This window comes from Pseudophryne corroboree, chromosome 3 (genome assembly GCF_028390025.1).
Source record: "Pseudophryne corroboree isolate aPseCor3 chromosome 3, aPseCor3.hap2, whole genome shotgun sequence".
NCBI classification, from domain to species: domain Eukaryota; kingdom Metazoa; phylum Chordata; class Amphibia; order Anura; family Myobatrachidae; genus Pseudophryne; species Pseudophryne corroboree.
The window spans coordinates 379,852,029-379,866,700 of NC_086446.1; the positions used below are offsets into that span (position 1 = coordinate 379,852,029).

General features: G+C 45.1%; 1 protein-coding gene across 3 annotated transcripts in view; it reads right to left on the reverse strand.

Moving 5' to 3' along the window:
• Positions 1 to 4,615: 4,615 nt before the first annotated feature.
• Positions 4,616 to 14,672, reverse strand: part of DCAKD (dephospho-CoA kinase domain containing) — a 155,224-nt gene continuing 145,167 nt past the window's right edge. For all 3 annotated transcript variants that reach the window (XM_063959982.1, XM_063959980.1, XM_063959981.1), the window contains exon 5: positions 4,616 to 5,307. In XM_063959982.1, coding sequence (XP_063816052.1) covers positions 5,025 to 5,307 — 283 coding nt within the window. In that variant the 3' untranslated portion in view covers positions 4,616 to 5,024. The remainder of the gene's footprint in view (positions 5,308 to 14,672) is intronic.

Genomic DNA, 14,672 nt, shown 5'->3' on the forward strand with positions numbered 1-14,672 from the left:
ATGTCTTTGGCAGCCTTCGGGAGACTCCAAAGACAGAAGCTGTAACGGCGCGTCAGGTAACAAGACTTGGAAGCCCGATGTGTGACAGAATCTGAATGTACGTTATTCAAGCTGAACCGATCCAGGCAAATTGCAAGGGCATTACTGCTCTAGGAGGGCATGTTACCCAGCAAGCATTCACATGATCTGATCTCGTAACAGCGGCATTACAATCAGTGCTTTTTTTTCAACATTCTCACCTACTTTTGTGTTCCATCGCATTTGGAGGGGTAATTCAGACCTGATCACAGCGGGCGATCAGGCACAAACTGCGCATGCGTATGCACCACAATGAGCAGGCACGTCACACGGGTATAAAGCGGATCGCCGCTCAGCGATGGGTCTGTGCGATGGATCCGTTCGCACGGGCAATCGCAAGGAGATTGACAGGAAGAAGGCGTTTGTGGGTATCAACTGACCATTTTCAGGGAGTGTCTGGAAAAATGCAGGCATGTCCATGCGTTTGCACAGAGGGTTCCCGACGTCAATTCCGGTCCCGGACAGGTTGAAGTGATCGCAGCGGCTGAGTAAGTCCTGGGCTGCGCAGAGACTGCACAAGATCTGTTTGTACACCTCTGCTACACATACGTTTGCACACTTGCACAGCTAAAATACACTCCCCATGTAGGCGGCGACTATCTGATCACAGCAGCACAAAAATCGCTTGCTAGCGATCAGGTCTGAATTACCCCCTTAGTCTTGTTGCATACAGGATTAATAGAGTGTCATTGACCAGCCATGTCTAGATGGCTGCAGCTAGTGTTGACTCTCAGAAAGAAAAAAAAAATACACTATAAGAATTAAAACAAGAAAAATAGCTGTACATAAATGATAGCTAATAGAGCAATTTATTTACGTATCCAAGTCAGAGGAGTTAAAATGCTCTTGTGCCAAATGTACTGCTTCACTAAAGTGCACCTACTGCTTCCACAGTACACATTAAGGAAACTATTGTGTGGCATGAACTACTATTCATGAGAATGCAGTCTTGTGACAATGTAAAAAACAAAAAACACTCTAGTGCCATTGCTGTGAGAGATCATGTCTGCTGGCTCATCCGTACATCTGTCAACCACATCAGTGCCAGTGAGATGGCTGGACGAGCTGCCAGCAGACATGACCTCTCCCAGCAGCGTCACCAAGTCTGCGCCAGTGAGGATGCACAGTCCATCAATTTGTGGCATATTCATGTGAAATGGGGGCAGTAATGTCTGGCATAATTATGTAAACCGAGGGCATCAGTGTGTGGCATAATCATGGCAAAAGAAGAGTTACTGGAGCAGTGTTAGTACATGAGCGCTGCTCTAACTCTTGACGGCCAGCCAGATATTGATGGTAGGGAACAGGCTGTGGAAATGCAACATTTTACACATTTGCCATAAAAAAACAACCAATGGTAAATATGGAACTCCTGATTTTCCTGCATGAAAAGAAACTGGCAGACATTTATCATGTGAGTAGCTCTGAAAATCTCTGCCACCCTATTTCTTACAGTGACGTTATTTCATGGCTCACTTCCGATCTATCCAAGCATTCCTGCAGCAGCTCTACCACCGATACACCGTCCTCTTAATCATAAGTGCACACCGGCTCTATCCTGACATAGGGCCTAATTCACTATGGATCGCTGCTGAGGCTGAAATAGAGATTTTCACATAACTGCTACTGCTAAAAATCGCATGTGAAGAGCCGCCCAAAATGATAAAAGACGCCCACTCATGCGACCACAAATCTACATAGCCATTAGTAGAATCGCAGTGCATACGCAAAAAACAAGCACAATCGACAGTTGCAGCTGACCCATGACTATCAAAATTATTAGAATGCAGTCGCACCGGGCGCCATGTTTTCCATCGCTCCATTCGCAGATGACATCGGATACACGCTGCGTTTTCCCAACCACTCCCCACGAATGCTATGTTACCGCCCATGAATGGTAATTTCCTGTCAATCAAATTGTGAACGCTTAACTTAGGCTGCAAATGCAGAATGATCGCATTTTGATCTTCACATACGAGCAGTGTGCCAATATTCGCTCAGTGCGTGCGGTCTCACACTAGCAAATGAAAGTGAATCAGGCCCATAGGCCACTCACCCCCCCCCCTTCCGTCTTCCTTCCCTGAACATAAGACCACTCAGTTTTTGTATCTTCTTCCTTGGTGGCGGCGGTGGGCGATTCATGAATCTTGGCTTCTCTATTTACTGTTCCTCTGCTTGTGGCACTTCACAGGGGGGAAAGGGAGGTGCTTGATTGGAGTGCCCACCAACATTACAACTGAACAGCCTTGTCCCCACATAGACTACTGTTACGAGCTGCCCCGGCTCGTCTCTCCTGCAGGTCCCGCGGCTGTTGCTAAAAGACCGGCCCACCGTGGGGAATCCTGGGGCTGCTGCTGTCTGACAGCCAGGACTCATGTGAGTTATTCATTAAGGGGGCCTTTAACCTCAGTACCACCACTACATTAACATCCAAATCAACTTATTCTGATCTCTCCTGTTCACTACTATCTTGTGTGACCAACAGGTTCACTGCTACTGTATCTTCCTATGGATGACCAATGCTACCTAAAGCTCAGCCTGTCCAAAACAGAGCTGATCACTTCCCCTCAGGTCAATACTACCAAAATAGCCGCAAACCTCTGTCTCTCAAGCACACTGCCTTGGTGTCACACTTTACTCTGCCCTTTTGCTTTAGTATCATATCCTGTTGCTTTCACCTTTATAAGACTTATAGAATACACCCTTTTCTTAAACAACATGCATTCAAATCTCTTAATTAATTAATCTCTTAATTATTCTCCCAACATCTCTCACTTCAACTACTGTAACTTTTATCTGGTATTCTCCACATCCATCTATCCCCATTACAACCCATCCTAAGTGATACAGCAAGGCTGATATTTCTCCTTTACCATTCAAAATCCACAGAAACACTTTCTCAATTCCTGCACTGGCTCCTGAGACCCCCAGAAAATGACCTACCCTACCCAATGCCACCGCTTCATACATCTCAAACCTCACTCCTTCATCCCGTTTTAAGATGGGTACACACTCTAGGTGATATTTTAAACAATATTGCTCATTTTGACACTTCTGAGCGTTATTGTTTGTAATATCGTCCAGTGTGTACGCTCAAAATCGTAAACGATGCGCACTCCCATGGGTTGTTAACGAGGTCTTCGGTCATCTGTGCAGGTAAATTTTGGCTATATCATCCAAAACTGCATGTTCGAGTGGTGGCTGGGTGAGTTAGCGATATCATTCAGTGTGTAGGCACTATGGCCCTCATTCAGACCTGGACACAGCCGCGCGGTCGCTTGCAGCGGCCGCATCCAGGTGGTCTGCTCACGCACACTGGCCATTGTGCGCATGCGCGACCTTGCACATTGCAGCTGCATCCAGGAAGGATGCGGTTGCAGTGTGATTGACAGCGGCGGCCGTCGCTCTTCCACCCCACTGTGCGCTATTCCTGTAATGTGTACCTCCACTGTTTGCACACCCTGTCAGTGTGACCTAATCAGTGCACCCCAGATGGTGGCCACAGATGGTTCTTCCACAGACAGGATGTTCTTCAGGTGGATCTTTCCAAACAGGGTATATCATACTACTATTACTACACAAGTGTCAGTTTTCCCATGTATGCATTGGGCCCTTGTATGGCTCACCTACCACAGTGTAACCTTCGTAGTGCGCCCAACATGACTGCCTCATCTGGTACGCTTGTGGATGGGATAAAAAATACACGGACCTGATTGTTTCGGATGCTACTCTTAGCATTAGGACGCTGAAATCACCCCATTTTGTGTCATCTCTTCTAGGGGTAGACTATTCCACCCAGGGTAATCCTACGCAGCCCGCCCAAGATGGCTGCCTCACTTGGTAGGTACCTGTGAGGGTGGTATATACAACCCTTGGAAGTTGTTACCCAAAATGCCTACACCAATCCGCCATTATGCCTACTGTGTGCTCAAGGTTTTCTTTATATGTCTGTGTGGCTTGTCATTTGCTGTATTACTTAAATCTTCTGTATTATGTGCTTTAAGTATGTAAAGCACCTTGAGTCCCGCTGGATAAAGAGTGCTATATAAATACTATTATTATTATTATTATTATTATTATTATTATGCTATACTACTCACACTTGTATGCCTCACAACTGCTCCAGTTTATTATACTCTGGGCCAATTGTGGACAACTGCAGGAGATGCTAAGTTCACCCAGGTACTAATTCACCAAAATAAAAGTCACATAATGATACAATATGGCCTTTGCCCTAAATGCCCACATTTTGGCTGTATTGGTATATACAGTAAGTGTTACAGGCACCAACAATTAAACTTATATCGGACTAGACAATAAGCACCTGCAATATTTTTTGCAGATATTTTGTATTTGACAAACACAGTAATGCAAAAACACTGTCATTTAGAAAAAAAAGTTATTTTTAAATCCTTGAACCCGAGAGAAAATATTATTGTCCACTCTTCATTACTACTCTTTTAAAATCAAAATATCTGAAAAATTAAACTAATAAAAGAAAATAATCAATCTATTAAAAAAGAAAAAAAAAAATCAATAAAAATTAAACAATTGCTTTTATTAGTTTAAAAAATAGCTTTTTGAGTATGAGGAAGCTAGAGAGATACCCAATTCATGGCGGTCAACATTTTTCACCAATCTACACATCACATTTCATCTTCTTTGCCATTTAAAAAAATAAAATGTCTAAGGAAGTGATTCTCTATAAAGTGATATCAATGCTAGTATTTACATAATTCCACAAAAAATACTATTGCCGCAAAATATCCAGCAGATGGGGCAAGGTGGTTTCTGATGCAGTATGTACACCGCCTTGGCTGAACAAATTAATGTAGTAAATTTAATCTCTGTAAAAACATTGTTAAAATCTATTTGAAGGCATGTACAAGATATAAAAAAACATATCAGTCATTGGGTCAAGCTGATGTTGTTTGGATTGATCATCACTACCATAAACGGCGCAAAAGGCTCCACATTAAGGTTGCAAGCCCAACAGCTACCGCCATGGCGGCAATTCGAATTGGCAGGTAGCCTAATGACGACTCCAGTCGAGAATGGAGCAGCATAACCTGCCGCCTTGTGCTCTCTCTGTCTCCAGAATTATCAATGACATGATCAGCAAGTGGTAATTTGCTATCAATTGGGAGCTGTGCAGCCAAGCGTTTCAAGACCTCCTCCCGGGAGAGACCACTTCTCCGAATAAACCTCTCGACTTGAGTTTGAGGGTCGCTACAAAAGAGAAGACAGGAATATTTTGAAATAATTTCACAAAGATATAGCAGGATAAATGGGATGCAAACTAAAGCTAGTGTTCAATGTAGTTGAGAAGAATTTCAGCAAATAGAAATTGCTACAAGGAATAATTGGTTCTGATCATTTACTGCTAAAGAGCTGTGAAACTTCAGATAACTTCTGATCTCATATGCTTAGCCACCATTCAGAAGCTCAGGGGAGACCATTTCTGAACAATGAAAAATGTGCAGTGCTTTTTTTGGGTACAAGTGCCCCAGCTTGTCTGCTGTGCCAATACACAGATGCATACCACCAGTCTGGGTTCCATTTATGAAGATGATTTTTAGATCTGTTTATGGGACCGCAGGCCATGCTAGGAATGTGCAAGGCTGCAAAAGGAAATCGGTCACTTAAAGTCTTGTCCACTATCAATTTAGGTTCAGCTATTGATTAATAAAGGTTTTCTTTTTTTACTCTGAAAATACCCCTCCATGAAGCCTTAATTATGTCGGTCAATTCAAACCAAAACAGAACATTTTATGAAGTTAAATGTAAATTATTACTTAAGCATGTTCAGGAAAACCAACAGACTTGGTAGTCTCCTGACGTCTATAGTTTCTCCTGCTGGCAAAGTGTTGCGTTATACTACATGCTGCCTGTGTGATTAAATCTCGCCTCAGCAGGAGGTATGGTCCACAGCAGACATCGAGGAACTCTCCCCACTCAGCAAAGCAACATTTTTTCACACAAAAAAGAGCAATTCAATATCTTCAGACCAAAGCAACATCTGTGAATACACTAAATCAGGTGGATCGCTGAGACATATTTTGCATTTATGTTAAACTTCTAGAATTGTATCTATTTGTCACCTTTGGGATGAATTATCCTTTCAATGATTTGTTAGTGTTAATGCCCCCAAACACAGGTCAGACTTGTCTGAGCAACAAGTCTGACCTGATTTCCCCGGCAGCTGCCCGGGAGGGCTACATAAGATTTGTCACTTGATGTGACATTTTTACATGCGATTTGTATCAGATAAATCTCTGGCCCTCATGGCTGGGGGGTGGATAAACAGTGAATTAAAAAGGTTGCGTCACTTCCTGATCCTGTGTGGGTGGGCCCACACAGGATGCCAGTCAAGTATGCATGCAATATATCGCAGGTGCTTAAAAAGCACCCGCGATGTGCCGCTGATGGCCCTAAATCCGATTTATCCTTTGTGCTGCACATAGGATCTGTAGGGTCCGATCCAATGCGCACGGGAGCGCGCATCAGACCCAATCTCATGTCAAACAGACGGTTTTCATCAGATTTATCGGAACGATCCGTCGGAATCGGATAAAAACAGGCCAAATCACACCTGTGTATGGGGGCCATGAGGCGACATATGGACTGTTTTTATTTTGTCTTACATTGCACATTTTAATGTTTTGATTATGCCGATTTATGTGCATGTATAAAATGTACTTTCCTGTAAAACAAGCACTTTGGACTAATGTGTGATAGAAATAAACTGCATATTAGCCAATATGCAAAGCTAGAGCAACATACAGACAATTTACTTTCAACTCTGCATCATCCATTCTATTTGTAACTTTTCCATTAGCTTCCATTACTATACTAACATTATGACATTCCCCCTGAGACCTGCAGCCATCTCCTCACTGAATCAATAATAAACAGGTCATTTCCTGACACAAGACCACACGCTGATCTCCTGCTCAGTTAAACGTTATGATAATATGACTGGCCACAGGTTATTGCGGTTTTAGTATGAAATACCTACAATCAAAATCCCGACAAGGTCAAAATACCAACATTTAAAATACCAACAAGGTCAAAATATTGACATTTAAAATGTCGACAGGTCAAAAAGTCAACACAAGTTTTTCATTTTTTTAATGTATATGTCAACATAGGTCGACATGGACACCGTATTAGTGTACCGCTGCGCTCACCATGCTTCGAGCACGGTGCTTTCCTGCGCTCGGCACACTAAGATATCCCCCTCCAGGTCCACTGGGGTTGTAAAGTATGACCAAGTCAGTTTCAATGAAAAAATATCATGAAAAACTTATGGCCTTTGTGGGGTTTTTTAAAGGTCAGGATTTTGACCATGTTGGGATTTTGACATTCGGTCAATGGTTGTCGGGATTTTGACTGTAGGTAAATTGACTACATCCCGGTTATTGCAGTATCTTTAGCCATAGCACAGCACAAATACATATTTATAGCATACTATAATCAATAATTGCTCACCACACATATATACTGCAGTTTTGTAAACACATTTAAAAGGAAGCTATATAAAGACCACGCTATCCAATGCTTTCAAACTAGACTATTGAATCTTAACAGAATAAATAGAATCCTCCATAATGAAAAGTTTCCAGTTCCCCAGGGAAAATAATCAATTAAGGTAATTAATGTATCCTATTCTAGCCAGTGAGCTGCACCAGACCTTGCCGTCTGCAAATATTTAATGAATCCAAAGAAAGGCAAGGAGAAACTTGTACAGATTCTTGCAGTATGATGGAACTACTCCTGTCTTAGAGATCTATTTATTAAACAGCAAAAAGCCCTACATAAAGGGGTCACCCCCAGCAATAACACTGCTAGCCCTGCCAGCTGCATTATAGAGAGTCCCCATGACAAGTACATTTAACAAGGATCATGGTACAAGTATTGCCAGCTCAGGATTAGTCTTGTTATAAAGAATTTTTCCAGTGTTCAAATATAAAATAATAGATCTGATATCAGCAGAACACATGTAATTCCCAAAGCACCAAAAGAGACCTAGGGGGTAATTCAGAGTTAAACTCTGACATGCGTGGGGACGCCCAGCACAGGGCTAGTCCGCCCCGCATGTCAGGCCCTTACCCCCCCCCCCCCCTGCACAAGTAGAAAAGCATCACACAGCCGGCCCGCCCCCTCTCGCCCAGCGAACGTCTCTGCCTGTCAAACAGGTAGAGGCGATCGCTGGGCTGAGATGTCAACAGCATCTCTAGCATGCACATGCACACTGCGGCGCATACACAGCAAAAATGCACAGTGATCAGGTATGAATTAGCCCCATAATCCCTCCCATTAGTTACTGCATAGATATGACAGCCCTCTTCCCCAATACACACTGCATAGACATGACAAACTACTACCACCTTCCCCAGTAGATCCTGAATAGACATGACTCCATAGTAGATGAAAAACCATATCTGGTCAAGAGTCTAAAACACAGAGCCATGTCCCTCACCCCAATCTGTAAATTATAATACAATACAGCCTAATGTGCATATTTGATGTCAGGAGGTACCACACATGGGGGTAATTCAGAGTTGATCGCATCAGCAAATTTGTTAGCAGTTGGGCAAAACCATGGCCCTCATTCCGAGTTGTTCGCTCATTGCAGAATTTCGCTATATTGCGATTAGTCGCTTACTGCGCATGCGCAATGTTCACAGAGCGCATGCGCTTAGTTATTTTACTCAAAAGTTAGGTAGTTTACTCACGGCATTACAAGGATTTTTCTTCGTTCTGGTGATCGGAGTGTGATTGACAGGAAGTGGGTGTTTCTGGGCGGAAACTGGCCGTTTTATGGGTGTGTGTGAAAAAACGCGGCATTTCTGGGAAAAACGCGGGAGTGGCTGGAGAAACGGGGGAGTGCCTGGGCGAACGCTGGGTGTGTTTGTGGCGTCAAACCAGGAACGAAACTGACTGAACTGATCGCAGTGGCAGAGTAAGTGTCGAGCTACTCAGAAACTGCTAAGAAATTTCTATTCGCAATTTTGCGAATCTTTCGTTTGCAATTCTGCTAAGCTAAGATACACTCCCAGAGGGCGGCGGCTTAGCGTGTGCAATGCTGCTAACAGCAGCTAGCGAGCGAACAACTCGGAATGAGGGCCCATGTGCACTGCAGGAGGGGGGGGGGCAGATGTAACATGTGCAGAGAGAGTTAGATTTGGGTGGGTTATTTTGTTTCTGGACAGGGTAAATACTGGCTGCTTTATTTTTACAGTGCAATTTAGATTTCAGTTTGAACACACCCCACCCAAATCTAAGTCTCTGCACATGTTATATCTGCCCTCCCTGCAGAGCACATGGGCCCTCATTCCGAGTTGATCGCTAGCTGCTTTCGTTCGCAGCGATCAGGTCAAAAAACGGCAATTCTGCGCATGCGTATGGTGCGCACTGCACACGCACGTCGTACTTTCACAAAAGCCAATGTATTTTTACACAAGCTCTAGCGACGCTTTTCAATCGCACTGCTGGCCGCAGATTGATTGACAGGAAGTGGGTGTTTCTGGGTGGTAACTGACCGTTTTCGGGGAGTGTGTGTAAACACGCAGGCATGCCAAATAAAAACGCAGGAGTAGCTGGGGAAACGGGGGAGTGGCTGGCCGAACGCAGGGCGTGTTTGTGACGTCAAAACAGGAACTAAATAGTCTGAAGTGATCGCAAGGTAGGAGTAAGTCTGCAGCTACTCTCAAACTGCACAATTTTTTTTTGTTGCAGCGCTGTGATCCTTTCGTTCGCACTTCTGCTAAGCTAAGATACACTCCCAGAGGGTGGAGGCTTAGCGTTTGCACTGCTGCTAAAAGCAGCTAGCGAGCGAACAACTCGGAATGAGGGCCATGGTTTTGCTCAAATGCTAACAAATTTGCTGCTGCAATCAGGTCTGAATTAGGCCCATGGTGCAAAGTCTTCTATGCAGAGACTTACCTATATAAGAGTCTAATATGCAGAACCATATACTGTTGATAGTATGTATATCTGGTTTGCACGATGATTGCTGTAAAGCACATTACTATACAACACAGCTGTATTGGTTGTGTTCCTAGTTCTACAGCCAGACATGAAAGCAAGTATACAAATGTACACAGTGGGGTGCAGGACACTCACTCCTATTGTTGCAGGTTTGAGAATACATGATTAACCACTTCATGAGTTCCACGCATGACATGACGCTTAATGAACATGCTATTGCAAGTATCAAACATAAAAATAATAAATAAGATTTTACTTACCGATAAATCTATTTCTCGGAGTCCGTAGTGGATGCTGGGGTTCCTGAAAGGACCATGGGGAATAGCGGCTCCGCAGGAGACAGGGCACAAAAAGTAAAGCTTTTTCAGATCAGGTGGTGTGCACTGGCTCCTCCCCCTATGACCCTCCTCCAGACTCCAGTTAGGTACTGTGCCCGGACGAGCGTACACAATAAGGGAGGATTTTGAATCCCGGGTAAGACTCATACCAGCCACACCAATCACACCGTACAACCTGTGATCTAAACCCAGTTAACAGTATGATAACAGCGGAGCCTCTGAAAGATGGCTTCCTTCAACAATAACCCGAATTAGTTAACAATAACTATGTACAATTTATGCAGATAATCCGCACTTGGGATGGGCGCCCAGCATCCACTACGGACTCCGAGAAATAGATTTATCGGTAAGTAAAATCTTATTTTCTCTATCGTCCTAGTGGATGCTGGGGTTCCTGAAAGGACCATGGGGATTATACCAAAGCTCCCAAACGGGCGGGAGAGTGCGGATGACTCTGCAGCACCGAATGAGAGAACTCCAGGTCCTCCTTAGCCAGAGTATCAAATTTGTAAAATTTTACAAACGTGTTCTCCCCTGACCACGTAGCTGCTCGGCAAAGTTGTAATGCCGAGACCCCTCGGGCAGCCGCCCAAGATGAGCCCACCTTCCTTGTGGAGTGGGCCTTTACAGATTTAGGCTGTGGCAGGCCTGCCACAGAATGTGCAAGTTGGATTGTGCTACAGATCCAACGAGCAATCGTCTGCTTAGACGCAGGAGCACCCATCTTGTTGGGTGCATACAATATAAACAACGAGTCAGATTTTCTGACTCCAGCTGTCCTTGCAATATATATTTTTAATGCTCTGACAACGTCCAGTAACTTGGAGTCCTCCAAGTCACTTGTAGCCGCAGGCACTACAATAGGCTGGTTCAGATGAAATGCTGACACCACCTTAGGGAGAAAATGCGGACGAGTCCGCAGTTCTGCCCTGTCCGAATGGAAAATCAGATATGGGCTTTTGTAAGATAAAGCTGCCAATTCTGATACTCTCCTGGCAGAAGCCAGGGCTAGAAGCATGGTCACTTTCCAAGTGAGATATTTCAAATCCACCTTATTTAGTGGTTCAAACCAATGAGATTTTAGAAAGTCCAAAACCACATTGAGATCCCACGGTGCCACTGGAGGCACCACAGGAGGCTGTATATGCAGCACTCCCTTAACAAAGGTCTGGACTTCAGGGACTGAAGCCAATTCTTTTTGAAAGAAAATCGACAGGGCCGAAATTTGAACCTTAATAGATCCCAATTTGAGACCCATAGACAATCCTGATTGCAGGAAATGTAGGAATCGACCCAGTTGAAATTCCTCCGTCGGAGCACTCCGATCTTCGCACCACGCAACATATTTTCGCCAAATTCGGTGATAATGTTGCACGGTTACTTCCTTCCTTGCTTTAATCAAAGTAGGAATGACTTCTTCCGGCATGCCTTTTTCCTTTAGGATCCGGCGTTCAACCGCCATGCCGTCAAACGCAGCCGCGGTAAGTCTTGAAACAGACAGGGACCCTGCTGAAGCAAGTCCCTCCTTAGAGGTAGAGGCCACGGATCTTCCGTGATCATCTCTTGAAGTTCCGGGTACCAAGTCCTTCTTGGCCAATCCGGAACCACTAGTATCGTTCTTACGCCTCTTTGCCGTATAATTCTCAATACTTTTGGTATGAGAGGCAGAGGAGGAAACACATACACCGACTGGTACACCCAAGGCGTTACCAGCGCGTCCACAGCTATTGCCTGCGGATCTCTTGACCTGGCGCAATACCTGTCCAGTTTTTTGTTGAGGCGAGACGCCATCATGTCCACCATTGGTCTTTCCCAACGGGTTACCAGCATGTGGAAGACTTCTGGATGAAGTCCCCACTCTCCCGGGTGAAGATCGTGTCTGCTGAGGAAGTCTGCTTCCCAGTTGTCCACTCCCGGGATGAACACTGCTGACAGTGCTATCACATGATTCTCTGCCCAGCGAAGAATCCTTGCAGCTTCTGCCATTGCACTCCTGCTTCTTGTGCCGCCCTGTCTGTTCACATGGGCGACTGCCGTGATGTTGTCCGACTGGATCAACACCGGTTTTCCCTGAAGCAGAGGTTCTGCCTGGCTTAGAGCATTGTATATTGCTCTTAGTTCCAGAATGTTTATGTGAAGAGACGTTTCCAGGCTCGTCCATACTCCCTGGAAGTTTCTTCCTTGTGTGACTGCTCCCCAGCCTCTCAGGCTGGCGTCCGTGGTCACCAGGATCCAATCCTGTATGCCGAATCTGCGGCCCTCCAATAGATGAGGACTCTGCAACCACCACAGAAGAGACACCCTTGTCCTTGGAGACAGGGTTATCCGTAGGTGCATCTGAAGATGCGACCCTGACCATTTGTCCAACAGATCCCTTTGGAAAATTCTTGCGTGGAATCTGCCGAATGGAATTGCTTCGTAAGAAGCCACCATTTTTCCCAGGACTCTTGTGCATTGATGTACAGACACCTTTCCTGGTTTTAGGAGGTTCCTGACAAGGTCGGATAACTCCTTGGCTTTTTCCTCCGGGAGAAAAACCTTTTTCTGAACCGTGTCCAGAATCATCCCTAGGAACAGCAGACGAGTTGTCGGCATTAACTGGGATTTTGGAATATTCAGAATCCACCCGTGCTGTTTTAGCACTTCTTGAGACAGTGCTAATCCCATCTCTAGCTGTTCTCTGGACCTCGCCTTTATTAGGAGATCGTCCAAGTATGGGATAATTAATATGCCTTTTCTTCGAAGAAGAATCATCATCTCGGCCATTACCTTTGTAAAGATCCGAGGTGCCGTGGACAATCCGAACGGCAGCGTCTGAAACTGATAGTGACAGTTTTGTACAACGAACCTGAGGTACCCCTGGTGTGAGGGGTAAATTGGAACGTGGAGATACGCATCCTTGATGTCCAAGGATACCATAAAGTCCCCCTCTTCCAGGTTCGCTATCACTGCTCTGAGTGACTCCATCTTGAACTTGAACTTCTTTATGTACAGGTTCAAGGACTTCAGATTTAGAATAGGCCTTACCGAGCCATCCGGCTTCGGTACCACAAAAAGAGTGGAATAATACCCCTTCCCTTGTTGTAGAAGAGGTACCTTGACTATCACCTGCTGAGAGTACAGCTTGTGAATGGCTTCCAAAACCGTCTCCCTTTCGGAGGGGGACGTTGGTAAAGCAGACTTCAGGAAACGGCGAGGTGGATCTGTCTCTAATTCCGACCTGTACCCTTGAGATATTATCTGCAGGATCCAGGGATCTACCTGCGAGTGAGCCCACTGCGCGCTGTAATTTTTGAGACGACCGCCCACCGTCCCCGAGTCCGCTTGAGAAGCCCCAGCGTCATGCTGAGGCTTTTGTAGAAGCCGGGGAGGGCTTCTGTTCCTGGGAAGGAGCTGCGTGTTGCTGTCTCTTCCCTCGACCTCTGCCTCGTGGCAGATATGAATAGCCCTTTGCTCTCTTATTTTTAAAGGAACGAAAGGGCTGCGGTTGAAAAGTCGGTGCCTTTTTCTGTTGGGGAGTGACTTGAGGTAGAAAGGTGGATTTCCCGGCTGTAGCCGTGGCCACCAAATCTGATAGACCGACTCCAAATAACTCCTCCCCTTTATACGGCAAAACTTCCATATGCCGTTTTGAATCCGCATCGCCTGTCCACTGTCGCGTCCATAAAGCTCTTCTGGCCGAAATGGACATAGCACTTACCCGTGATGCCAGTGTGCAGATATCCCTCTGTGCATCACGCATATAAAGAAATGCATCCTTTATTTGTTCTAACGACAGTAAAATATTGTCCCTGTCCAGGGTATCAATATTTTCAATCAGGGACTCTGACCAAACTACCCCAGCGCTGCCCATCCAGGCAGTCGCTACAGCTGGTCGTAGTATAACACCTGCATGTGTGTATATACTTTTTTGGATATTTTCCATCCGCCTATCTGATGGATCTTTAAGTGCGGCCGTCTCAGGAGAGGGTAACGCCACTTGTTTAGATAAGCGTGTTAGCGCCTTGTCCACCCTAGGAGGTGTTTCCCAGCGCTCCCTAACCTCTGGCGGGAAAGGGTATAATGCCAATAATTTCTTTGAAATTATCAGCTTTTTATCAGGGGCAACCCACGCTTCATTACACACGTCATTTAATTCTTCTGATTCAGGAAAAACTATAGGTAGTTTTTTCATACCCCACATAATACCCTGTTTAGTGGTACCTGTAGTATCAGCTAAATGTAACGCCTCCTTCATTGCCAAAATCATATAACGTGTGGCCC